Source organism: Falco naumanni, chromosome 6, assembly GCF_017639655.2.
Source record: "Falco naumanni isolate bFalNau1 chromosome 6, bFalNau1.pat, whole genome shotgun sequence".
Lineage (NCBI taxonomy): Eukaryota > Metazoa > Chordata > Aves > Falconiformes > Falconidae > Falco > Falco naumanni.
In genome coordinates this window covers 73,236,861-73,264,219 of record NC_054059.1, presented here as the reverse complement: position 1 = coordinate 73,264,219, position 27,359 = coordinate 73,236,861, and the positions used below count along the sequence as shown (strand labels likewise).

Below are 27,359 nucleotides of genomic sequence, written 5' to 3'. Positions count from 1 at the left end.
ATGACAGCCACAAACAGGTTAGGGAAGAGAGTGCACAATTCCTACACCCCTGCTCCCCATGGGACCAGTGGGTAACCTCAAACTGGGACAACTGGAATTATTTTTCCCTTAGCTCCTGAAAGCCCTTGGTGCAAGTAGTGTCCAGCCAGGCTCCCTCCTGCCCTCTCCATGCCTTGTTCCCAGACCTACTGGAGGCAGGTAGTTCTTACTGGTATAAAGGAGGCTGATGGGTGGGAAGGATGGCAGGTTTTGGCCTCTGGCAGTCTTCTTCTCCTCAAAGCCACAGGGCAGGCCACTCAAGAAGTCTTTGCGCTGTTTGCTGAGGCCCAGCCACAAGTATATCTCCATCTTGGCCTGAACTGTCCAGCCAGCAGGTCCAAACCCCCTCTTCCCAGGTAGCTGGGTAGAAAGGACAGAAGAGTTTACATGGATATAGGGAAGGCCTCAGAGATTTGCAGACCACCTCTGCAGCATTCAGCTCCTTTGGTGCATTGCTCTTACCACTGCCCCTTAAAACCAGGGACCCAGACCTCATCATTTTGAATTGTGACACTACTCTGGTCATGCATTATCTTCTTCCCACCATGCTGGTTTCCTCTTTCTAAGCCAGCATCACCTTTTGTGGCCAACTGGATCAAACATCTCTCTCCTTCCCAAACATTTCTCACTTACCAACTGGGTAAAACTAGTGTTTTACATCTCCTAGAAGCAGACTTCTATCCCTACTGGTACAGTATGGGTCTGTTCTGCCTAGTATTCAAGCCCCAGTAAAACTGGATACACAGCACACTCATCTTCATCTCCCATCCTCCCAGTCTGTCCTTCCTCCACCTCTCTCCTTTGGGCTGCTGTTCTCCCAGGAAAGACAGATCAGCACCTTGAGGAAGACTGTTTTCACTTTGGCGCAGTCCTTGCCCATCTCCTCATCCACAATGGAGTAGAGGATATCCTTGGAAGGGATGCGAGCGTAGGCAATGCGCTTGTTGTTGCTCATCATCCAGATGAAGACGTCAGGAATAGTGTGCTGAGGCTGTGAACACCAGCAAAGGGCCCTGTCGGTGTCTCAGCTCTCTCTGACCACTGAGGCACCGGCGGGGCTGGAGACCTTCTGAAGGCAAATTCAACAGATGCCGCAGCAGGTGGATGTACCTATTGCCGCACTAGGGCCACTGAAATGGTTTTGAGCATCCCACTGCAGAAGCTTATCTGCTTAAGAAAAGCTGCTCAGAGCTAAACTCAGCAGGGTGAAGCCTAGCAGAAAAGAAACTGGGATTTAAATTTGTTCTAGCTAAAAAAATATGTATTTGGATTAGAAGAGTAAAGATTTTCCTTCTCTCTTCATTCAGCGGCCATGGGAACTGTAGGGCAGGGGCCATACCTTCATTCCTTACTATGGAAGAAGTGCCCTGTCTGTACAGGAACCATCACACCTTATAGTCTGGATTATGTTCTGCTGTGGTGAGTTACAGCCAAGGAACGCCTTGTAATGAAGGGTATGTGGTCAAGGCTGGGAGCCTGCCACAGGATGCAACAGCTACAGTTCCCATGAGGGCAAATGACCCCCGATGGCTGACCCAGTCCTAAGCTGCAAAAATATCAGCGGAATGGTGTATTTTTTCTGAAGAAAGGGAAAAAAAAAATTGCAGATAGAGCATCCCTTTGGAAATGCTCTAATTTATTGGGCTATTCTCCCTTACCCATAAGCTGGAGTGAAGCAAGAATACACTGCGGCAATAAAATCAGATGGTCTGAATTCTGCAAAAGGACAGGGATTTAGCCTACAGCCATTAGAAGGGCCAGTTTAACAAACCCCTACCTAGCCAGGCTCAGAAATGGCTCCCTGCCGCTGACTTTAATGCTGTGTGGACATGTGCCACCTTCTGGTGACTGACCCCCCAGGGAATGGCATGGCCTTGCCATGGCTGAAGCTGGCAGAAATGCTTTCAACTCAGCTGCAGGAGGACCAAGCTCTGATACTGGATGGGAAGAGCTCTTAAATCTGTTTTAGCACTGACTTGTTCCAAACCAGCTGTGCACGGGCAAGCCTGGGAGGCATGGGACAATGTGTAGGCTTGGAATGACTCCCAGGATCCATGCTACCAGGGACCTCTCCTACCTACAGCATTCGCAGAGATGTCTCCATCCCAGGCTGCTGTTGCCATGAGATGACCCAGCTAACACTGTCTCTAAGTGCTGAGGAACTCACCTCGTCCACCAAGAACCGGAGTTTCTGCAGGAAATTTTGCACCAGCTTCAGCTTGTCTTTCATGGTGTTCTTCTTCACTTGCGACCGCAGAGTCGTGGCTTGTTGCCCCATGTTCTCCTGCAGATAAAGGGGAGTGCAGGACATCATGTGAGCAAAAGAAGAATGGAGCACACAGAAGGGAGCAGCACCAGGCAGGTCCCCAGTGTTTGGGAAGGGGTGGTGAGGAGGCAGTTGTCTTAATCCCACCACGTGCATCCTGGCAATGGTACTTCTGACACCTGCCCATTAACCTTGAGATGTATGTCCCAGGAGAAAATGCAAGGGCAAAAACAATCTCCATAGGTCCCTTCCAACCCTGACCATTCTGTGATTCTGTGAAAGGTGTCACCTGTGCTTAGGGCATTCTTGGGTGGCTTCAAGCCTAGTGTTAAGGATAGTCTCTCCCTTTCTGCTGACCCTGCTGTAATTCAGCATCTGACCATTCAGAAAAGGGGATATGGAACTTTTCACATGTTAAATTCATCACTCTGTAGGATGTGGTTGGCTACAGAAGCAGGTGTCCTTGGCTGTGCCAGCTGGAGAAGCCAACTGCTCTTTGTACATCTAACTTCGGCACATCTAACTCCCCTGAAAGGAGCTAGGCTACTGCGGGATTCCCCTAAATTATTCCTTCCCAGTTTCCTTGGGTGTCTGACAGCACCATAGCCCCTCTGTACTCCCAGATTTGTTTCCAAAGCAGAGTGTGGTGGAGGGGAGGCAGCACCATGGACCCAAGCGTCACCTGGGACCCACGCAAGACCCAGGTGGTCTTGGGCTCCTCTATTCAGAAATGAACCTCAAACCCTCAGTCCACAGAGACGGGAAATCAGCATGCCTATGGACCAAAGCTCCCCCATACAAGATCCAGCCCCTGCTTATGAATCTTCCTCCCTGCCTGGCTTGAATCCCACTTACCAGCTCCCGCATGCAGGACTTGAGTCTCTCCCGGTCCAGCCTTGTATGGGAAGAGTGGTGCTGGTCCTTGTCAGCCAGCGTCACAAAGCGCCTGGTGGAAAAGGTCAGCAGCATGAATCCCATGGGAGCCTGTGGGTTGTCCCCAAGGGGCTGTGGCAGGCTGGATCTCTGCCAGCAGCAGGGCACGTTACTGGAGGGAAACACCCTCATCCCCCCGCAGTCTGCAAAGCAGTCGCGGCCAAGCGGCCCATTTGCACCCTATGTTGAGTGCCATGCATGGGAAGCAGGTGCCAATCAGGTACCAGCCCATGGAGGCCACAGGACTGAGATTTCCACCGCTGGTTTGGGGTCTTTGGGGTGCAGATGTAAGCACCCCTTCACCCATGCTGCAAACCAGAAGGTGGTTGATATGGCATTGTGTCAATGCGGTGAAATGCTTGCCTGTCATCCAGAGGGTAAGGCAGGGTGAGCTCACCCTTGCAACCTTGCCTATAGCCCCATATGAGCAAGGATCTGCAGTGTGCCACCTTTGCCCATCTTTTACTCACAAGCACCCACTGCTCAGCTCCTCCAGGACCCCTCGGAGCCGGCGCTCCGGATGCGGCTTCTCCGTCTTGATCATTTCTTGCACGTCATTGAGCCCTTCCTCCTGCAGCATCAATGGGGGAAGCAGTGAGGGGCAGGGGGGGCAGGGCAGAACCCTACTGTGGGGCAAGGTCCCCCTGACGTCCAACCCCCACGCAGAGCTGTCCTTTGGGGGCTGGGTGAGAAACATCTGCCGGCCTCAGGGCTCAAGTCTGGCACACATTTGGCTACAGGGACCTGGCTCTGGGTGATGGAAATGGCTCCACCACTCTCCAGGAGACTAGTTGGCCAAGGTCCACACTGTGTTGGCTGGACCTGCCAGGCTCTCCCTTCACAGATCCTGCTGTGAGCCAGCCGATGTGGAGCTGTCACAAAGGCTCCTTGGGAGTTAGCTGAGACTATTAAGGAGTCTCTGCCACACAAGTGGTTCACCCCTACAGTCCAGGGGGACAAAACCTCCCCACCCCAGCTCCCTTTGGTGGGAACACATGGGTCTGACCCACAGAAAATTCAGTGAGCTCCTAGGATTTGGACATTCAAATTGTGGAGCATTTAGCACTGGGAAACTTCCCCCTTTCTGGCACAAGTTTGTTAGTGGGCCCTTGCACTGGTTGTCCCTGCTTTATGAGAAGCTGCAGAGATGCACAGCGAGCCTGGATGTGCCTCAGGCCAGTCCCATGCCCCAAGATGTCTCCCTCCCCAGCACGTCCTGACCAGCTTGTCCGCAATCTTGTCCATGATGTTGGCATTATACAATCGGCGGCGCTGGTCCTGCCACCAGCTCTTGATATAGATGCAGGGCTTCTTCTCAAAGTACGGCAGGTGGAAGTAGTTCCTGCAAGAGGAGGCAGAAGAGATGCTCCATGGTGGTAATGCTCCCAGACAGGAACAGTCCCTGTCCCACCACCTCTCCAAGGGAGGCAATGCTGTGATGGGGGCCGGGGCGGGGGGCGCGGTTTACAGGAGGTCAAGCATGGGAGAGAGGGAGCTGAAGGTGAATTTCACCCTGAAAAACAAAGGCTCCCCCTCTTCTAGCATCCTTCCCAACACCAGAGCCAGGGTGGATGGGTGCAGTGCCCAGGGATCGCAAATTTACCATCTCAGACCTGGTGACTCAAAGAGAAACGGCCTCACCCATAGTCCGGCAAAGAGGAAATGTCTCCAGCGTGGCAGCAACGTGGGCAAGGGCACAAAGGAAACCAAACCATTAACACCCTTTTCTGAATGCTGGTGAGCATCTCCTAGTCTCCTGGCCTTCATGGCAGGCAGAGGTCTCTGTATTTTTTTTCTAGGTTTCCACTTGCTGGTGGGATGGAGTGGTAATAGAATCACAGAATGGGTTGAGTGGGAAGGAACCTTGAAGATCATCCTGTTCCAACCCCCCTGCCATGGGCAGGGACACTTTCCACTAGACCAGGTTGCTCAAAGCCACATCCAGTCTGGCCTTGAAATAGTTGTGGTACAGTTAAAGGAAGGATGAGGCTGAAGAACAGGTTCATGCTTCTTGGATGCCTGATCACTGGCCACGAGCTGAGATCCACCCAGTGTAAAGCCACTGCAGATCCTGCTACACCTTAATTAAAAAGCAGATTCAGCTCATCCTTTGGAAGCCATCGGGGTGTTTCCAGCCAGGAGATGTCAGCAGAGCCCCACAGTTGAACATGAGCCTCCCAGCACCCAGGGGCTGGAGACATCTGGGTAAAGAGCAGGAGAGACAGAGCCCAGGGGACAGGCTCAAATACCATCAGTGCTCCTTATCTCCATGTGGCATTCACCTTGACAAGGAGCTGGTAAACAAGTGAGGGAACTCCAAGGGGGACATTTTTCTCCAGAGTGCAAATACCCTCGCTTCAGTGTGGTTTGTTTCATTTCCCAATTGAATTAAGTCAGTTAATTCTATTAACATCCATCTATTAGTATAACACAGTTAAGACCCACTTAAAGCATATCTCATCAGGTTAAATCCAATTAGCTTTCCTTAGTACTAGTCCTTTGTATTCAAATCCAGGCTGTGGCTGAAGCCCAGCCGCCATCTCAAGACACACGTGCTGATCCTGTTCAGTTTGGGGCTTCCTGATCCAGCTGCTTGGGGTGGAAAGCACCCACCAGATTCATACTTGCAGCTGTCTGAATCTTGCCTGTATTTTAGGGTGACTGCGACCTGCACATCACAAAGCAATTCATAAAGCAGACAAAAAAAAATGCCGGAATTTTATAGCTGGAGAAACAGAGGCAGAGAAAACAGAAGCGATTTGTTCACTGACAGACCCAGGGTAGGACCCAGTTTCCCAAGTTCTGGTTCTGTTAAACACCGGAGTGTGGCTGCCCACGACTGTAAGCAATGGTGACAGACAGACCAGCCAAGAGTGATGCTGCAAACCAGGGAAAGTGAGAGGATGTAACGTCTTTTACCCCAACCTCCTGCCTAACATACTCTCACGAATTTTTTCCAGCAGTTTTTACATCCTCTCCTGTGTGTCAGTGACCTTACCAAGCTTTTAAGATCCCAAGTGATGAAATAATGCACCTCCTTGTCTCAGCACAAATTACCCCACTTCTGAAATCTAGCCTCAACTCTAGATGGAGCTTTCCCTTCCTCCACATGGTGCTCACGACGTCTTGTCGGTTCCTAATTCTGTTTCCAACGCCAAATGGATTAAAGTTAGGCAGCTCGTGATGTTTTGTATGTTGGGCAGCTAGAGAGAGAGCAGGAGCAAAGCCCTGACTTCTCCTTCCCGATGTGCAATACTGGGTTGTGCCACCAAGCACGGCAGAAATCCTAAGGATCTCCTTATAGACTTGTCTCCAAAATGTATGAAACTTAAACATACAGAAGTTAATCTGTTTTTTCCAGTGCTCACCAACGATTTTTTTTAATCCACTGGTTAACTCCATCCCTATTTGCCATAGGGCAAGAGCACTAAAGTTATCACGTAGCCTTGAGTTTTGGGTGCAAATCTGGCCAGGTGGATTGAAGGATGTCTTTTGCAGGGTAGCTTGAGAGGTGAATCCAACCATTATTGGACATCGGAGAACCCACAAGAATTCTCAGAACTGTAGGGAATGGTGTGTGTGTGAGTCAGACGGCAGACTGGAGTATCTAAGACAACTATCTACATGTGTGTAGTGGAATGAAGCTGGGTTAATTAGCATTGATAATATACAGCTGTGGGCTGGCTTCGGGGGCGGTGGGCTGGCTTCGGGGGTGGTGGGCTGGCCGATGTAGATAAGGTGCAGGTGTGGCTGGTTAAGTTAAGTGGTTGAGACCCAATGAAGAGAGAGCAGCCAAGGAAGAAGTGAGAGGAGAGAGGACACATGCCCTGGAGGAGGTGGGATGAGGAGAAGGCAGCAGAGGGACTGTATGAAGAGTATGCTGGTATGAGGTGGTGAAAGACCTTGTTGCAGCTTGATAGTTTTGAGAGTGCTGCGACACACCTGGTATCTAATCTCCCTTTACATGGAGATCTCATCCCTGCTGCTGTTCCCAGATCTGCTGGGCTGAATGAACCCAGGCCCCACGACAGCACTGACTGCAGCTCTGCAGATAGTGGTGGGAGCTCAGACACCCAGAGCCGTACGGCAACACGTACAGACCATGTCTGAATTGAGAGCCACATCTCTGCCCAGAGGCACTTCAGTGGCCAAGCAGTCATGCTTACCTGTCTGTGACCAAGGGCTTCACAGGTTGAGATGAAGAAACAGACACCAGCTCTCCATCCTCATCACCTTCATCCTCACTTGAGTTCTGGAGAAGCTCAGACTCCTCCTCATCCCCATTCCGTCCCTCTTTCTTCCTCTGTAGGATGGGTTTGGTCATACCATCAATCTGGTTCCCATAGTTACCTCAAGGCAAAAAAGGTGAAATAAATTCACAGGACTGTAACTCCAACAGGGCTCGATCTCTTGGCTTTAATTCAGGTTGGGGAAAAGTTTTCTCTGCAGGAACCATGGGGGGCAGTGGAGTTGAACTCTCTGAAACCATGCCCAGGAACCATAAATGAGTGATGGGTGCCTGTCTCCTGCTCACATCCCCTCTTGAGCTAGTAGGAAGACACTCCCTCCATTTGGTGGTCAGCCTTGGGAGGCACGAAGCCAGGGTGAGAGAGGGAGCAGCTCCACAGGCCACAGCACAGCATGAACACAATAGATGATTTGGGGCCCCACATGGCTTGTGCCAGGAGAGTAGCCATCACCTTCTCCCTAAACTGAGCGCCCTTTGTGCTCTAGCATGTGTTAGTATAGAAAAAGGGGAAGAAATCCTGCTCTCAGCCATGGATCCTGCATTCCCCACCAGGCATGCTTCAAAACCACCCTCCCCAAAAAACAACCAACCTATTGTGACCTCAAAGTTGATGGGTTTGTCACCAATCTTCCTGTCGATCATGGTAGCTTCTAGGAAGGCTCCAAAGAGAAAGAACTCCTCCATCTTCCCAGTGCAGTTCTGCAGGAGAAATCATGGGGACCAGGGCTGAGGTCATCTGGAGGGACACCTGGCAGGGCAGGTCCCCTTGGGCAGAAGGGTGCATCACCTAGCACCTCTGAGCACCCTCATGGGCAAAGATGAGGTGCCACTGCTCAGGCTTTCAAGAGGACCATGAGAGTTCCTCTTCCCCAGACTAAGCCATCTCCAGGCTCACTGCAGAGAGAGTTTAATTAAAAGATTTGCCCTAATTTTTAAATGGGTTGAGATCAGTCATTTTGTTTCCCCTTGAGCTGAATTAAGGCCACTTTACTTCTGCAGGAGAGTTTTCACACAGTCACACTGCCGTCAGACTTCTCCATTTCTACTCTACACCCTTGGCTCATAGAGGTTGACATATGTAGGCACCCCCAGCTACGACAAGCCTGGATGTGTCTTTTCATGCAGAGCACAGGCAGCAGCCTTGCAGGCTCTACATGTCAAGACTAAAGCTGTGGGGCTTCTCTTGTCAGGAAACAGCCCTTCAATTTCTCTGACCAGTTCCATCCTGCCAGAATTGGTTGGGAAATATATTAGTCTTGTCTTCTCTTTGAAACCCATCATCAGGACAAGAGTGAGACATCTGGCATTAGGAGACGTCTCTCTTCTCTCTTTGCCCTGTCTAAATCCCAAATGGAGAAACATCTCAAAATCTAGGATCCTCCTTCACTCAGATACTCCTTCTGCCCAGCATTCCTAAGAGAGGTAAGCATCTGAATGACTGCAAAACCTGAAATCCTTGTCAGATTTGCTTTTATTGTGCTGAAGGATCCAGAACTCTTAAGAAAACACTAAACAAAATCCTTGGTTTGTGAGACCAAATATAAAAACCCCAAGAGGCCTGAGACCCAAGACTCACCACTGGCAGCTGTAGGGTTAGGGGCGACTTACATCAGCAACTGATGGGGCCTGCTCAACTTGCACCTCGGTGGAGCTGTTGATCTCTGGGTTGGTGGTGTCCAAGATCTCCACAGCAAGACTCAACAAAAGCCTGGCCCGGAAGGAGACACCTTCACCCAGACCCTCGTTCAGCTCTTGGTGCTCATCCATCAGGGTGTAGTTCCGAGTGGAGCCGTACATGTTCACCCACGCAGGGCCAAAGGTGGGAAGAAAGCCTGCAGCAGACCAAATATGCATGTAGGGAAGGGGACGTGCAAGAAGGAGGGCAACTCTTTGCCTCAGGGTACAAACTCACTTATGGATTAACATCACTTTCCTGGTCTGTACAAGTTGATGCAGGCTTGAATATGCACACGTGTGTGCATGAGAATGCATGCTTGCAACCATACATGGAGACCATTTTGCAGTGAAGGCAGCAATGGGGACTGTGCAGTGCACCAGTGAGTCAGAGGTGCAAAGACAGAGGTTTGTTGCCCATTGGGCAAGTCACCCAATGTGAGTCAAGAAAAAGGAACATCCTATTAATCCCCTTTCTAGAACCATCCTTGGTTTCACATCGGTCCTGCCTATGTGTGCTGGTGTGTTCATGTGTGCGTGAATGGGGGAGCCTGTCAGACATTCATCCATTCATAGCAATTATTTGGAACAGCAAATTGTTCTTGGGTGTCCTTGCTTTCAGGTATTGGATTGGAGTCTTGTGATTGGGCTTGGTTTCAAAGAGTGTGTGTCCGGTGACCTCAGAAGACCACTGCAAGAGAACCAAGGTCTTTCCAGCCAGGCACCAAGAAGCAGCTGTCTCCAGGGGTGGGGGAGGGAGCCTAGGCCACTGTGCTAACTCTCTGCCAAAGGGATGTCTCTCTACCTTAGTAGAGTAGGTAGCTCAGCCTGCTCCCCACCTTAGCTTTACCTTTGTCTCCTTCATTAGAGATCTTCCGCAGATCAATGAAATGGGTACCAATGGCCACATCATTGACTTTGTCTGAGTCTCGGATCTGGACCTTTATCCGCTTGCACAACGGGGGGAACATTTCTGTGAAGATTATTTGCTCATTCCAGAGAGGCTCATAGCTGCTTTTTTGTACGGATGTCTTCCCCTGCCAAGTGAGAGGAGACAGATGTTAGACAAGGGTTTGAGCTCCCAAGCCATCCCTCACAATGTGAACTGCTTCCTTGCTAATCACCACTGAAACATGCATTCTGCCTGGCCACTCTCCTCTCCCAAGTAACAAGCTCCTTTCCTCAGCTGAAGAGTGCTGCAAACCCATCACAATCTGCACAAGAGAGGGGAAACATAGCAAACAAGGTGGCTTTGCCATGCATCTCAGCTTCTACATGCCAGGAAAACTAAGATCAGGCCTCCTGTACAATGGCTGGTCCTGCTCACGTTACCTCCCAGGGTCACCCTGGTACCATGCACAGCTTGCACACCTTCTGCCCTGCAAAGACCACCTGCACATAGGGGTCTACCAAGTCCTTGTTGTCCCCAATGAAAGCCTTCTTCACATTGGCCATGATGCTGGTGTTCATACGGGGCAGTCCCTCTGCTCGATAGATCTTGACGTAGAAACGAGCCCATTGCCTCTCCGCAGGAACCCCATCTGGGAGGAGGAGGTTCCTGCAAAGTCAACAGATAGGTGGGAAACAGCTGCTGGGGTCGGCAGGTTTGTCGGGAGAGGCTTACCAAAGAGGGAGAAGCTCCCCACTTTCTGAGCACAGGCTCTGTGGAGGAGGAAAGATGACCATTTCCACAGCCATATGTTTTATTGCTGTTCTGTTTCTGCCCATCTTCCTGTTTTGGGATGTGGAGTGATGGTTTTGTAAGGAAAATCTTAGAGAAGCCCCTTGAGGTGCCTCTGGGCATTCCACAGAAGGAACATAATTATTGTCAGTGGAGTCTAGAAGACAATTAAACTCAGCCTAATTTAGACATTTAAAGCAGGCCAGATGAACGGGATGTTAGAAGAGCCTTTTTTCTTTGTCAGGGTACAAGGGGAGCTGAGGTGATTATTTTGGGGGGAGAACTGAACTCCATTAAATTGTTTTCCTCATTGTATGTGGCTTTCCCCTTCTGGAGGAAGAAATGGGAGCCACGTGGGACGCTGTGAACAAAACAATTTCTAGAGGAACTGCTGGACTTGTCCATGAAAAAGTGGGATAATATCACCACTACAGCATGGAACGATGGCCCAAAATATTTCAGGTAGTGCCTCAAGCCCTCCGGTTGCCAGCAAGTCAATAGACCCGCACTGGTATTTTGCTACCAGTCTGGGTTTCTGACCATGTGGCAAGAGGCTGAGGGGTAGATTTGAAAGCCCATGGTTGCACTCAGAGATATTGAATTAGCCTGAAACGCTTTGGGGCTGAAACCTTTTAGATGCTCTGGGGAACCAAAGAGTCCTGCCCATGCAAGCAGCCTCATCCAGACCACCCTGCTCTGCCCTGGCAGCGGGTGATGAGACCCCATCCCATCCCATCTTGCCCACCCAAGCACCAACAGGAGCATTAGGTAAACAGGGGGGACATCAAATTGGTTGACATCAGGCTGGTGTTGGTTGTTGGTATAGAGAGCTCAACAATCAGGAGACGGTCTGACCTAACAGAAATGACTTGTCTCTACTTGATATGACCTGGGTTCACACCAGTAATCTGCCATGTGTTCTCTCTCTGAAAAACAACTTATGGGTCCCCCTGGTTTCATTGCACAAGGTAGGTACGTGTACTAGAGGGGCTGTCAGCCTGATGTGTAGGGATGCTGTCCTCATTGTAGATTTCAAGGTAAAGAGACATGAAAAGTCATTCCCAAGAAAGTTTGTCTGAAGCTGGTTCTGCAGATCCTTACCCTTCAATATCCTCCTCCTCCGTCTCATTGGATTTGTGTGGAGTCTTGATGTTGTCTCCTTTCCCTACGACAGCGATGTCACACTTCAGGTAACCTTTCAGCCCAGCAGTGAGATCCTCAGGGTCAGAAAGGATGGCCCATTTGTGGTAGAACTGGTGCTCTGGAAGCCAGGGGACAAGACAGTCATTTATCAGAATGAGACACAGCAATAACCATGAAGACTGGAAACATCCTTCCACTCAAGTGGGAGGACTTACACATACAAGAAACATCTTCAGGTGTGAGGAATTCAGACAGAAACCTCTGAAAAATTCATTAGGAAGATGTGTCTCATGTTGAAGACTAGAGAAGCAATGGGATAAATTGTCTGAAAGTGGGTGGAGTCTCCATCACTGGAGGTCACCAACCCTGGAGGTATTTAAAAGTTATGTAGACGTGGCACTTAGGGGCATGGCTTAGTGGTGGGCTTGGCAGTGCTGGGTTAATAGTTGGACTTGATCTTAAAGGTCTTTTCCAACCTAAATAATTCTATGATTCTAAGTCTTTAAGGTCTCAGGTGCCTTTTGGATGGTGTTAGAAAGATTTCATCCTGCTTGGAGCAGGGAACCAGATTAGATGCTCCCTTAAGGTCCCCCTCATCATCTGCTGACCCCCCTCAGGTGCAGACTCTGGAGGCTTCATTCACATCTTAGCTCTCAGGCTTATTTATAGAGGCAGAATGTTGCACTAGGTGTGACGTGGGAGCACAGGAAAAAAGCACCTTGAGGTGATTTTGGGGGTATCTCTTCTGAAGGGGTGTTGTGTGTGCAGCTTTAGCATAGGGTGAGCACCAGGCCCTCAAATGGGCATTGCTGTTCTGTTTATCATCAGTGATCAACATGACAGCAGCACTGATCAACCTCTCTCTCTTTTACGTTGCACACCAGACATCTTCCTTTCTTGGTTCAAACGCCAACCACAGAGGACAAGGTCCAGCCCATGAGCTTCAGCTATCTGGAAGGTTGATATCTTGCCTGAGCAAGTCACCTTGGGCTTCTTTCCTCAGGTGGTCAGTGGACAGACAGCAGCACACCCAGAGAGCATCTCAGCCTCTGGCTGTAGCACCTTATCTCAGGATGGGATGTACAACTTTCCTTGAAGCTGCTGAGTGTGGTCTCTCCTGACTGCAGTGGAGCCCAGGTGACTTGCTTATGTCCAGGATACTACCATTAAGTTAGATAAGCATCACCCATGGAACCTAGCACCCACCCGGCTACTTGGCAAGGATATTTGTCCAGTGGTGCAGGTCCTATGCACACAGGACTAGTTGCAAACAGCATTTACGTACCAGGTTGGGTATAAACGGTTCCAACATCCATCTTGAAGGAGCCTACCAAAGTCCCACTGCGCAAGAGGTTTTTTGAATGGATCACCTGGAAATGGAGAGGGGAAAATCAGTCAGACTTTTTTCCAAGCCCTGAGAGCCAAAAGGCTCTTTCCAGAGATGTTCAGTGTCAGATGGGAAAAGAGCTGATGCATTTTCCATGGTCTGTGCAGGACCTTGGTCTGTATAAGGACACTAACAGCCACAGTGGAGCTGGCAGTTCTTGCTTAGTAGTACTGCAAGCAAGTGTATACTTGGATTGAATACAAATAACTGCAAAGAAATCAGTCTTTGAAGCAAGATGCAGTCTTCCAGCCACTATGGCAACAAGCACTGGGATGTTCACCTGAAGGAAGGGTCTTTAGGATGCTGGAAATCTATGGTCTAATTCCCTTTGTGGGAGTAACTGTACAGCTGGTCTGCACATAGGAAGGATATGGATACTCCTAATTAGCATGCTTTGGTCAGTGAACTGGCAAATCTTGTTCATCACCCTCCTCCATGGCTACGGGGAGGCCTGCAGCCCCTGCTTTGCTCTCAGCATCTGCAGTCCTCAGTTTCCACAATAGCTTTGCCAGTCTCGTACCCCAGGAAACCCTCTGGCAGGCTCGAGGAGGTCTGTCCTCCTCGCCAAGCCTAAACACATCCCAAGACAGGTTCAGTTCTGCCTGGCTCTGAAATATCAGAGATCATCCATGGAGGGAGAGAGCGAGTGCAGGAGTGGAGCTGTGTCGACCCAGCAATGAAGGTCAGCAACAGCAAGAGGGACTGAGCATCTGCAAAAGAGGCGAGGCTCGTAGGACTGAACACCTTGGCTTCTGTTGGGATCTCACATCAAGGGCCTTAAATCCATCCCCAGTGCATACATAAACCAGGTTGGTTTCTCCCAAAGCCCCACAAAAAGGACAATGCAACCATGCTCACTTACAGACAGCTTGATGATCTTGTCGAACATGACATCTGGGGGGACGTGGAAATCGAAGACGAAGTACTGAAAGGGAAGGAGCAGTTGTGAAAGCAGGAGAGCTGGGGTGGGCTCCTTTTGGGTTGAGAGAGTTTGAATTTGGATTTTTATTTTTTCGATTGAAGAGACAGTGCACAGTCCAGCTGGAGAAGCTGTGACTGCCTGGAGGAACATCCTGCAGCACATGTCACAGCAGGGATGCACCCATGTGAGCCCCAACACTGACAGCCTCTGCAGTCTGGGGAACTAGAAGGAAGCACTGACCTCTTAGAAAAACCAAGACGACCTTAGCACAGATCAAGTGAGTGTACTTTTTACCATTTTTGCAAAATACCAGAGGGCAAAGGCTTCACTTTTCCTTCTGCGTGGTTTGAGATTTCATCTTATTCCAACAAGAGGTGACAGAAGAAAAAAAAAAAGGAAAAAACCCCAAAGTGACAAGAAACTACATTTAATTGACTAACAGCAATGAAGACCCTGAGGAGCAGGTAGCTGTGAGCGTCACCAGAGGACAGACCCACCTCATTGTAGTAAGGGCAATTGGTTGATTCTTTCATGGACGTGTATTTCTTTTCCTCTCCAACCTCCACGCAGACCATGGGGTCCATGTTGAGCCCAACAAGCTGCCGGGCCTCGATGATAGTGATGCTGACCTGGGGAGAGGGATTTGCACACCTTCACCTCCTGAGAGCAGCATCAGATGCCACTCATTGCCTTAACCCCCGTCTTCCCAAATCTTGGGGAAAAACAGAAGTTTGTCATTCAAAACTCAATCCACTTTGTGACATTAAATTAACATTACGTATTTAGATCATATATAAATTCCCTCCTTGCAATATTAAATTTCTATTAGGAATTCCTGCTCAGATTATACCTAAATTTCTTAACTTAAAGAAAAACGTAAGGTGTAATTCTGTGTAGGTAAAAAATCTTTTCAGTTCCCAGTAGCCATTTTTCTAGAGTCATCTCTTTAAAATCTATCCCAAGTTGGTGGTAGGACAGGTAACCTCCAGGTTTCAAAGCACAGTGAATTTGGGGTTCCTTTAAAAATTTTTTAAAATAATGTGAACTCTCAGTCCTGGCTACCTTGAAGCCCAACATATGAGTTAATTTACACATGCTTTCTCTAGCTATCATTAATTACTTTTGTACTTGAAGTCAGGTTTATCTTAGAAATCCGTTAAAAATTAAACTATTATATTTATGAGTAAATTCGGGGAAATTTCATTTTGGTAACATATTAAGAGACTTGACTTTCAATCAGATTTCTTTAAAAAAGGTTCAGATTCTAGCAAAAAAAAAACAAAAAACAAAAAACCCAAAACCCAAAAACATCAAACAAACAAAAAAACCCACCAAATCACCAGAAGTTGCTGGGATGCTGTGATAATTTAAGCTGAAATATTCTCTTCTAAAGTACTCCTAAAAGGCAGCTGAGGAAGGGGGCAAGGCTGCCTGGCATTTACTTAGCACAGGGGGGCCGAGGTGCAGGCACCGCCGCCAAGCCCATGGCCAGTAGTGCAGCAGCTCATGCAACCTGGCTCGGGCTCGCTCTTCACATACAGCACAGAAAAGTGTGCAGAGACATCCCAAACGTCTTCTGAGGAGTCATCTCTGCACCCAGACCCTCCCTCCACCCCTGCCCCAACCCACGCCAGCTCCTGGAGGTGGCTTGGCTGGGCACCATCCTTCATTAACACTGTGTCCCCCCCCTCCATCCCCTCTGCTGCCACAGGCCGAGGTTTCCCAGGGATGCGGTCTGGAAGATAAAGCCCTTTCCTCTTTAATTCTCAGATGTCCCACAGAAGCCAGTTGTCAAAGGAAAACAGACGTAGGGAGGTCAGCCAGGCATGTGCCTTGTTCACGAACCAGCCTAGAACTGCAAATCCCATTATACTCCAGAAATTAGCCATTCCCCATGAACACCAACCTTGTCATCCTCCTGTTTGCAGTAGCCAAATAACTGGACCTCGTGTTCCTTCTGCCTCTTGGATTTCATTTGTTTTGCACCTTCCCCCTTGCCTTTATGTTCTTTATGTTCCCCTCTCCTGAACCAAGCGCACTCATTCCCTGTAAGCCTCAAACTTTGATCTGCAGTGTATGCTGCAAGTGTTCTGTAATAAATCTCTAACAGAAATCACTATATGCACTGTTCCAAGATATCCCCAGGAACATGTTGCTGTGCTGAGGAGAGAGGACATAAAAGCTAAATCACTGCTGAATCAGCACAACCTTGTGAAAAAGAGACGAGAAGCCAATTTATGAACCACGCTGGCACAAACTAGTAAAAGGGAGCAGCACGCATCATCTGAGCCTTGGGAAATGAAATGTGTCATTCTTCTAATGCCAGACAAAGTGGCAGGAACATCACTTGAGCAGGACCACAGCAGCCACGTACCAGACTATTCAAGGAAATGTAGTGAGCAACCTACTGCCAGCCAGCACTCACCCATCTTGAATACTAAGCAGCACACTGGAAGCTCTTAGGAAGTAAGAGCAACATATTGGGGACAGCCTGCGCCAATCACAGATTAATTGGGGCTTTCTGGGCTTCACATGATGGACAGCAAAACCAGTTAATTACTTATTCTTGAGTTTATTGCCTCGACCATTTAAATGTCAGCTCTGGGGAAGTCATGCTTGCCGAGTGCAGCATGTGGAAACTCAGCACAAATTCACTCCCTGTAAAACTGTCCCCCCATCCCTTGGGTTGTGACCCCTGTGAGCTGAGGTTGGGAACACAACACTGTCACCTACCTGGTAATCCATCGGTCTCCCAGCGCTTGGCTCCATTTTGATGTCAGGCTTGGACCTTTGGAGGAGCAGAAGAAACCCTCAGTAAAACCACAGATGGACTCAATCATGGAATCATAGAGGTTGGAAAAGACCTTGTTGATCATCGAGTCCAACCATTAACCCAGCACTGCCAAGTCAATCCTTAACCATGTCCCTGAGCACCGCATCTATGTGTTTTTTGAACACCCCCAGGGATGGTGACTCCACCACCTCCCTGGACAGCCTGTTCCAGTGCTGGACACCCTTTCAGTGAAGAAATTTTTCCTAATATCCAATCTAAACCTCCCCTGGCAAGTATTGACTTGCTGCAAGCTGTGACACAGCATTGGCAGGGTCACCCCTCGAAGCTCCTGCCATTTTTCAATCTGAGAAATATAAACCCTGAGGGCTATCAAACACCCCTGAACATTGGTGCTCTTTGTAGTAGGTCAGGTATTTCCAAAAAACCCAACAGCCACATGGGGCGATGTGATTTCCAACATACCCCATCTCAGGGGACATCTGGTTGTGGGGTGTTTGCCAGCATGCCCTCATCCCCCAGCTTGCACAAGCTCACATCTGGACCTCACCTCTTATTTGAGACATTGGTGGTGACAGCTGTGACAGAGGCCAAGGAAATGGTGTCCGGTTCCAGTCTGCCTCCCTGCCTGATGGCTTTTTGGTCCAGGTCTTCTGCCTCCAATACAGCAGGTTCATCTGCATAAAGGAGACAAAACAATGTCTCTTATTGTTTCCACTCGGTGAATAATTAAAGGCAAAGAGAAAGGTAACCAATACATCCCATCAACCTCACCTGATATACAAAGAACAATGGTCACCGGGTCAGGTCACAGACAACCTGGTCTAGAAAGGGACTAAAAAAAGGTTTGCCTTGCATGACACGTTATTCCGCCTGGGCAGTGTGCCTGTATACGGTTTCATGAAGGCAGAAAGAAAACAAAAAATGACAAATGCCCCAGACTTCAAGGGGTGAAAGAGCGCTTGAGCAAGTGTGGCAGCTCCAACTACCAGCGGAACAGTTGCAAAGACAACCAGCTGTGTAGCTTTGGGGTAGAGGGGTATGAAAAAACAGGAGAAAAGGGTAATTTTGGGGCCACTCACTCCAAGAAAGACCTTGAGGTGCCAGAGCATGTCCAGAGCCGGGCAGGGGGCAGGGGCTGGGGCACCAGTCTGATGGGGGGGCTGGGGGGTCAGCCTGGAGAGGAGGGGGCTCGGGGGGGACCCGATCGCTCCCTACAGCTGCCTGGGAGGGGGCTGCAGCCAGGGGGGTCGGTCTCTGCTCCCAGGTCACAAGCGACAGGACAAGGGGGAACGGCCTCAGGTTGCACCAGGACAGGTTTAGGTTGGAGACTGGGAAACATTTCTTCACCGAAAGGGTGTCCAGCACTGGGACAGGCTGCCCAGGGAGGGGGGGAGGCACCGTCCCTGGGGTGTTTAAAAGATGCGCAGATGTGGTGCTCAGGGCCATGGGTTAGTGGTGGGCTTGGCAGTGCTGTGTTAACGGTTGAACCTGATAACCTCAAAGGTCTTTTCCAATGTAAATGATTCTATGATTTTATTTCCCAAGATGAAAAATTGCTGCAGGGAGAGTCAAAACCTCAGATCCCACCAGTACTGAGCCACAGCTGCGTTGCCCACCAGTCTACCTTTCTATTGGTAAAAGTTGCTCAGAAACTACTTTCCTTGCACAATCCCTGTGTGTGTCATGCCTGCCCCTCCTGCCTTTGCTCTGGTAAGGAAATGACCACAAAGCAGCAATAATAATTTGTTTTTTCTCTTGGGCCAGAAACACCAGTATAGCTGTTGGATCACTGGCTTGCTTTGCTGGCACAGGAGGGTAGCACCAAATCCACTCACACAGCACAGGCACAGCTCCTGGGAAACAGGTTCCCTGTCTCTTTGCTAACCTAAGACATGGAGATTGGCGTGTTCCAGGAGACTAGAAATCAGGTCTGGTCTGGTTTTCTGAGATGACATGGGCTAAAGCAAGGGAGATCTAGGATGGGTGTCAGCAAAAGCTTTCCATCAGGATGAAGAGATACACTGCTGCAGGTTGGATGGGAAAAGGGTATCCTCAACTCAACTGGGAGTTTCTGAGTTTGAGTTAGAACCCCACCAGCTGGGAAGGACCTAAGCAGGTTTGATCCTGCAATGTGCGGGTGGGCAGACAGACTAGCACCCTCCCAGCTTGGTTTTTGGTGATTCAGTGAATCTATTTGATTTGAGCAGGACCAGCAGTCCATACAGAAGGAAAGCAGAGCATGGCACAGGAGGGATGCTGACTTGGCCAGCAGGCACATGGTTCAACACACCCACCCTGTCCCATCACCACCTGGCCAGACCAATGGTAGGAAGCACAGCCAGAACAGCACTGAGGCTGAGGAGGGTGGTGTTAAGAGAGCAGAGCCCTGGTGAGGTGTGTGAAAGCCAGGGGTACTTGGGGAAAGGGGAAGAAGGAGCCCCATGGCCATGGAGCACTGACTACACCATGCAACATAGCAGCTGTGTTGCAACCATTCCCGACCACGGGTAAATCCTGATCTGTAAGGGCACTTCACTACCTGACTGCACACCCTGTTCCTGCCTTTGCATCCCAGCTGCTTTCTCTGTGGTCTTGCATAAAGCTTTAACCATGAGATGAATGCCCAGGCACTGGGGAGAGAGAGAGCCCACCCAGGTTTCCATGCCATGCCTTCCCAGTGCCAATGCCTCTACCTACACTGGTGTCCCTGTCCAAATTCCCCTTTTCCTACCCTCAAACCTGGCTGAAGAACAGTGGAGATTTGCCCAGAAACACTATCTAAAGCAACACTTCGCCCTTGCTTGCAAACAGCATTCCTCCATTTCTTTGTTGTTGAAACCCAACCCTTTGGTCTGAATGGAAACAACAACAAATTTCCAATCGCTGCCCCTCTTGTGCATTTCCAGAAAGGCATCTGATTTCAGCGGTGCCGAGCTGGGGGGACAGGCAGCCCTGCAGCAGCTAAGCCCTTCCTCTCATGGTGCTGCTGCACTGTGCACCCAGCAAGGTGCAAGGGCTAAACCCTGCTTTGCACTGTCACATTTGCAAATCAGCCCTTAAATATAAGCCAGGAGCAGCCTGCACAACTCACAGGTGTTGCCACAGGTGGGATATCACAAGGTGGGGGAAGACTGGCCAAGCCTTCAGCAGGAAACTCTTTCTGTCAGTTCCTACTTCCCATTTCCCCATGGAGACCCTCTCTGCAGCTCTCCTCCAAGCATCCAGTGCTCCCTGTCTAATCCCCAAGTTACCAGCTGGCTGTGCCCCATGTGAGTCACTTTGGGGACAGACTTTTTAGCAGGGCCTGTAGCGACAGGACGAGGGGTGATGGCTTTAAACTAAAAGAGGGGAGATGGAGATGAGAGATGAGGAAGAAATTCTTCCCTGTGAGGGCGGCGAGGCGCTGGCCCAGGCTGCCCAGAGCAGCTGTGGGTGCCCCATCCCTGGCAGGGCTCAAGGCCAGGCTGGACGGGGCTGGGGGCAGCCTGGGCTGGTGGAAGGGGTCCCTGCCCATGGCGAAGGGGTGGGACTAGATGGTCTTTAGAGGTCCTCTCCCACCCAAACCATTCTGTGATTCTATGGCATCTCAGGTGCTTTCCTGGGATGTGGAGGACAGCCAAAAAGAAGCCCTGGAGCAGGGAACAACCTCCTCCCAGGAACAACATACCTTGTTTCCGATGGTCATCCTTGGATGGACGCGTCTTGCCAAGCTTCATGGCTGAAAAAACTCCTTTCCCAGCTCTGGAAGAAGAGACGAAGAAAAAAAAGCCCAAACCCATGTCAATTACTGTATTTTTGTGCTGTTTTCTAGGATGTGGGGGTGGGAACAGGAGGAGCCTTTCACAGCTCAAAAGCAAGAGAGGAAATATCAGCTGAAAGACTGAGCAGGGGCTGCTGCAAAGATGAGACACGGCAGGGTCAAGGTCACAGCTAAATGCACAGCCTTTGAGTCTTGGATATTTTTATTTTTTTTTTTTCCCCCTCAGGGAATGCCTCAATTTGGGATAAAGCACAAGGCTGGAGCACAGCGTTAGCAGCCAAGGAACTCTTGCCCACAGCACGTGCCTCCCATCTCTGCTGCTGCCTGCCACTGCACGCCGAATTCTCATCTCTCCCGACTCGTTTGTACAATTGCTTCCCAGGGCAGTTACCTAAAGCCATTTACTAAAAATCAAAACGTCCAACCACTTTCCCTACCACCTCACTGTGAAAAAAATCAATAACCTCTTCGGCTTGACCAGCAGCAAACCTGCGCAGAGCCTAAGGTTTTTCAGCAGCCCATTGCAGCAAGACGGTTTTCACCCTTCCAGCATGGTAAACACCATCACCAGGCCAGTCCCAGCTCTGCACCTGAACTAGACTGGGATCAAATTAACTCAAGGCAGTTTGGGCTGGATTGGCTGATCAAAATAATGGTTTGCAAATTGCTCTAAAAATATTCATTGTTTCAAGGCAAGTTGAAGAAGTTCTAGCTCCAACTGCTTCAGTGGGGCTAGGATCATTACTCCAGCTCCAAAATCAGCCCATGCAACACAAACGCATTGACAACCTGGACTCCTGTGTTACTTGGCGTTCATTATGAACACCAAATAGACACAAATACAGCATTCTGTAAACGATAGGGTCTCTGCACTGCAGTCTGGATTGCTCTCAAATGCAGGGCTAGCAAATGGGCAGAGACTGTTAATAACAGCCTTGCACATATTTTCAGGAGATGGCTCCACATTATTTGGAGGTAAATCCATGCTGCTGTTGCAAAGAGGTGGGAGGTTCTAAGTTACTCTGGTGTAAGTTGTAGAGTCCGGATGTCATGGGGATTTTTAGCCTGAAGATTCAGCTGAAAACCTCAGTAGGAAAAAACCTCCATGGCATCTGTAAAACTGAAACCAGCAAGAAGCACAAGTCAGATTGTGCGATAACCGTGTTCTAATATTAAAGAGCAAACAACTGGAGAGAGACTTGAAGGCAAGGGCCTGTGTCTGTCCCAAAAGCAGAAGGTGGTAAAGCTGAAGGGGTATTATTTTTTTACTGGAAAATTCCCATTACCTGAAAGTGTTGCTCTTTGCAGAAACCTTGCAGGTTTGATAGATGTGTTCTTGGTCCACCTTGGAAGCAAGGGGGAACCTCACCTCCAAACTAGCTGCCAGGGCAGGGGAGCCTGGTCTCAGCTCTGGATGCTACAGGATTGGGATGCGCTGCCCATGAGCCAGGTGACAGCACCAAAACTGCAGGATGACCCAGTCTCAGCTTTGATCACATGTGGCTGAGGCCAAAGGATGAAATTGCGTAGTGTTTTTTTTTCAAGAAGTCTTGGCATTGCAGCCAGCCTGATGCTTTTGTCGTTTTAAATAACTGGAAGTTTGGTTTGCATAGCCAGAGCAAATGAGAAGAAAATTAAAGAGACTAGGAGGATAATGTATTCACCAAGGGAGGGGGAATTCAGTCGGGGCAGAAGGTCAGCATAAGATACAGGAACTACTTATAGCTGAGGTTTAATTGGGACTAAACCAATGCTCAGGCCTCAAGGCAGTCTCTGGTAGCTGTGATTAATCCATGGGATCCTCAGTGAAAGGACAACTTAAAGGAGGAGGAAAGATGAGGGCTAGGTTTCCATATCTATAATCACGCCAGAGAACAACTGCCTTGAGGTACTGCAGGGAAAGTAAAACTTCTAAGTTATTTGCAAACTTTTTTTTTTTTTAATTTATTTTTTTTTTTAATGAGCAAACACTGTAATAACAGCTCAGGCTGTGAAACCCTGCTCTGAGACCACGCTCCACCACTAAGTTTCCTCCATAAGGCAACACACCTCCAGGGTCGGTTACATTACATTCTTCTTTACAATTAATTTCTTTAAAATGGAGGGGGAAAACATTAATTCCCACCAGCCCTAGAGCTGGCATCCAGGCAATTTGCTTGCAGATGGTTAGTGATAAAATCGCTGTATCTGTCCTGGGAATTTCTGAGGTTCCTTGGGAAGTAAAAGAAAGCAGAAGAGCAACCGGTGACGAAGCCAGTAGGACTATGCAGGGAAGACACTGGCAGTGCTGGTGCTTTACCAGGACCCAAAATAACAAGGTCCTTGCACAGGCACCGAGGATGCACTGGGATCTGATTAGCACAGCATCTCATACCCCATCAGTGAAATGACAAAGCTGGTTTTGGGCTGTGTGGAACAAGACTGGGACTAAGCACCAGGTCCAAGGAGCACGCACTGGGATCCATCCCAGCAGCACCAGCCCAACCCAGGTCCTTCCAGAGGGATGCACGTGGGAGCCAGTGTCACCCCACTCCGCTCCTGGGGCAATGACCTCATGCTGCCAACTGAGCCTCAGTAAATGTGCTGGGGACATCAGCTGCAAGAGCCTCTCGCGTGTCCCTAAAGGCAGTTTTACTGCAGAAGGGGCCCCAGAAATGGGAAACAGCCTCTAGCACATCCACAAGATGAGCCTCAGCTCTAGCTGGTTCAGAGACCAGAGTCCAGAGGGCACAAGGTCCCTCAGTGGCATAAAACTTCAGGTGCTGTCACCACACCTGCACATCTCCCTGCTGCTCTTCTCAGCCCCAGTTAGGACAACTGGTACTGCCTCCTTCCTTCTCACTACCCTTGCTGGTATTATCACAGTGGACTGGAGCCCTAGGGAGGCAAATATCTAGGAAATAACAGAGTTTGGAAGTCACTAAGAAAAAAAAAAAAGAAAAGAAGAAAAAGGGGGGGGAAGGAAAAAAAGGGAAAAAATTGATTTTGGTAGCATGCTTGGCACATGCCGAGGAGAAGGGAAGGAGGATGAGGAAGGAGCTGTTGCAAATGCTTTGGAGGCAGATGCCCAGAGGCTCACCCTTGTCCCCCAGCCCCTTCCCAAACCCCATCTGTCACCTTTTCCAAGTCAGGTGAGCACCGACACATCCCACACATACCCCCTGCCCATCCCTGGAGGCACTACCTTCACCTGCTGGCTGTCCAGGACTTGGCTTCCCCCAGGAGGAGATGCTGGAAGAGCTCAGTCGAGACAGGAGAGCTGCCAGCAGCACGTCTAGGGTGGAGCAGCCATCCCGGTGCCGAGCTGTGTCCCACATGCAGGTCGGGACCAGGCAGGGATGGGGACCCCAGCCAAGCCTCTCTGGGCACAGCAGGGTCTTTGCAGCATTAAACAAAGGTCGTACCAACCCCTTCACTTCTCCTGCCAGGCATGCGGCAGTGCGGATGGGAAGCCGGTGCTGGTGGAGAGCTGACACCATCCCCACATGAATATTCCATGAGGACCCGTGAACCTGAGATGTCGACAGAGGCTGCACGGCAGCACCGAGAGCCCCCCCTTTGCCAAAGCCTGGGTTTAGCCTGGTTTCCTAAAGAACTGAGATGCCAGAGAAGATGCTGCTGCCCGCCTGCCTACTCCCTTCCAAAACAGCGCAAGCTCCTGGCCCTTTGCAACCCAATTTGGCAGCAGGGTCAAGACTGGGTTCCTGCAAGTCCAGGGGTGTGGACCAAACACCCTGACTCTGTCCCCGAGTAGGGACAAGCCCCTGAGCAAAGCTTAAACCTGTACTGGACAACAGAGCCTCCACCCAGCCTCCCATAGCACCGTCCCCTTGGATTTTCTAGTGGTAAAATGGGATTGAGCAGATGAATTATATTCAGTTGATGGCAAAGCATACATCCTCCATTTCACTGCTCCCAAAAGCACTTGGCTTTGTCCTTTAGGATTCCACCCGTGTGGCTTTCCAGGAGGGGAGCACGGAAGGACAGACAGGTTTTGAGACATGGGCAGGGAAGTGGAAGCAGTCTCTCTCCTGGCCAGCTTCTAGTTAAAGACACGGTTGCAGGTTACTGGTTAATTATTCATGGCTAAAAAAAGGACATTTTAATCATTGCTTTTTACTGGGGAGCTGGAAGCAGGGAGCGGGATTTTCATGGCTCATTTCTTTGCAAAAATTATGCCCTCCATCACCTCTGTGCTAACAAGACTTCCAGTTCTGCCACCAGTACCAGGAACAGACCCCACTGCCAGCCCCACCTACACACACCACCCTTGAACCCAGGGAAGACCCCAGTCCTCAAACCCAGTTTTCCTCTTCCCCCCTCCCTGCACAGCCGAACTGGGGAAGGGAGCCAGAAAGAACCAGGCTGCTTGGTTCAGGGAGATCTCCTATCTTTTCCTGAGTCTGCCCTCTCCTCGCTCACTGCTTGAAGACATTTTTCCCCTTTCCCCACCTCACCTCTGCCTCCTCACTTTACACCCTTAACTAGGAGGGTCCATCAGTAAGATACTGTCATAAACTGGTCCTTAAACTGCAGTGTGATAAACATGAGCCAGAAGAGACCTCACAGATGGGAAGTGCTCTGCAGTGGTTGCAGGGATTAGTGCCTGGACAGCAGGAGATTATCTGGAGCTGCAAGAGACTCAAGCTTAAATTTCAGCAGATCTGCTAAGCTGGAGGATGCTGCTGTTAGGAGGGAGCTCAGACACAGCCTGGTCTGGTATCAGTGCAAGCAGCTGGGGATACAAGGCAGGCAGAAGCTGAAGAAACTTGTCTACATGGATGATGTGGCAGCCTGACCTGTGGGCAGAGGAGCTGTAAAGCTGGTGCCAAGTTCCCTCTGCCCAACCGTGGGCTGATTACCCACGCCCAGACCCTGTCCTGCCCTGAGTCCTGGCTGGACTGTCAGTGCCCAAGCTGGGAAACTCTCCCCTCAGCCAGGACCCATCCAAACCTGGTGGGAGACAGGCTTCCCTCCAGACCTCACAGTTGCCTTCCAGTGCTGCCAAGGACCTGCCAAGGACAGGCTTGGCCCTGTCTTTTACATTTAGCTTTTGTTGTAGATAAATATACCCTGCAGGCTCTGAAGCCTCAGGCCATACATCCAAGAGACCCGAGATCCTCCAGGGCTGACAGGCTCAGCTTTAGAGAAAGGGAGAGCACACCACAGACCAGATCAGCCACAACATGAGCTAGGAAAGCTGGAAACAAGGAGGAGGAGGAGCAGGGAGAGGAAACCTACTTGTGTTCCTTTGTCTTCTCTTTGCCTTTGCTGGAGCCAGTGGCCACGCACCAAGGGAACAAAAAGCAAACAAGCTTCAGTGCACTTCAAGTGCTTCAATCAGACCATAAAACCAGAAGAGGCTGCTCAACCCTTTGCAGTTTCCCCTGCTCCTCATGAGTGCCCCATCCCCAGGCGGCAGTTACAGACAACCTTCCTCAGCAAGGCTGACCCCAAACACCCCTGTCCTGCCCACATCTGTAATTTTAGGTGGACAACATCACTGCATGACCCTCTGCTAGGCTAGAGGAGCTTAGGAGAACCACAGCTCCCTGCACAAGGAACTGAAGGTGGTGAGTATTCACTGGGTGCATGTATGGGGCCAGTAAAGCAGCTACAGCTGTGCATGCACATGTGTGAGTAGGTATGTGCACAGACTGGGGATGCTGCCAGGGCAGGAGATAAGGCTTCTGCTACTTTTTGATAGAGGGGAGTGGTCTTCATTACCCTCCCACAGAGGTGTACTCACATCCTCCCTCCAGAGAGGACTCAGCTGAAGGAGATGGGCTGGATCTGGGGGCCCTCATCCCTGCTCAGACTGACAGTGCATCCTCCTGCCACGACACCATGCAGGAAAGCCTGACTTCTCACCTCCCTGTTTCACTTTGCAGATCCCTGCTTTGCTTTGTGGCTTTTCAAACCTGTTTTCCTTCCCTCATGGCTCCTACATTTCTCTGCCTGGGTCTTGCCTCCCTGTTTTCCTCCCCAGTCACTCTTTCTTCCCTGGCTAATCTCCCCTACTGCACATCAGCAAAGTGGGGAGGAGAAAGCAATTAACTAGTTCTAGAAAGTAATTAGGAGGGCTGTTTTTTAATTACAGCTTGTTACTCCACCCTATGGCCACATCTGTGCTGGGAACATAGGGCAGGAGAGTAGCTTCAGGGCATGAAGCTCCAGCTCTCTGTGTACTCAGCTGCTGGAAAACGACCCAGATGAAAAATATTTTTTGTTTGATGTGTTGCTGAATAGGTTTTAGAGAGGTGAAGTCTAAAAGACCAGTTCTAGCACAATATCCATCACTGTGTGGGCATCTGGGAAAAGCAGGGTTCTCCTGTTCAGCCCAGCATGGGCAGAGATTAGCTCAGAGTCTGGGTTGGAAAACAGCCAAGGAAACCCATCCAGAAGCTGCTTCTGAAACAAGTGGTCTTGCTTTCTCCCTGCACCAACACTTGCTCTGGGAGCAAACCAGCAGAAATTATTCCCTTGCCAGCTGAGCTTGTCACAGGAGCAG

The 27,359-nt window shown here is 49.9% G+C and overlaps 1 protein-coding gene across 14 annotated transcripts in view; it reads right to left on the bottom strand.

The window, feature by feature from the left end:
- The window catches only part of OTOF (otoferlin), a 115,797-nt gene that overhangs the window by 25,494 nt on the left and 62,944 nt on the right, over positions 1-27,359 (bottom strand). For 9 of the 14 annotated variants that reach the window (XM_040599107.1, XM_040599109.1, XM_040599108.1 and 6 more), the window contains exons 11-29: positions 26,090-26,119; positions 20,756-20,829; positions 17,636-17,762; positions 17,028-17,082; positions 14,792-14,923; positions 14,235-14,297; positions 13,271-13,355; positions 11,944-12,103; positions 10,533-10,719; positions 10,012-10,198; positions 9,096-9,319; positions 8,078-8,186; positions 7,405-7,588; positions 4,460-4,580; positions 3,709-3,809; positions 3,161-3,251; positions 2,207-2,323; positions 878-1,030; positions 210-399 (exon numbers count right to left, since the gene is read on the bottom strand). In XM_040599107.1, the coding sequence (XP_040455041.1) occupies positions 210-399; positions 878-1,030; positions 2,207-2,323; positions 3,161-3,251; positions 3,709-3,809; positions 4,460-4,580; positions 7,405-7,588; positions 8,078-8,186; positions 9,096-9,319; positions 10,012-10,198; positions 10,533-10,719; positions 11,944-12,103; positions 13,271-13,355; positions 14,235-14,297; positions 14,792-14,923; positions 17,028-17,082; positions 17,636-17,762; positions 20,756-20,829; positions 26,090-26,119 (2,390 nt within the window). Of the gene's footprint in view, positions 1-209; positions 400-877; positions 1,031-2,206; positions 2,324-3,160; positions 3,252-3,708; positions 3,810-4,459; positions 4,581-7,404; positions 7,589-8,077; positions 8,187-9,095; positions 9,320-10,011; positions 10,199-10,532; positions 10,720-11,943; positions 12,104-13,270; positions 13,356-14,234; positions 14,298-14,791; positions 14,924-17,027; positions 17,083-17,635; positions 17,763-20,755; positions 20,830-24,032; positions 24,289-26,089; positions 26,120-27,359 lie in introns of those variants that run through there. The other 5 variants (XM_040599116.1, XM_040599117.1, XM_040599118.1 and 2 more) reach the window with 2 other exon arrangements.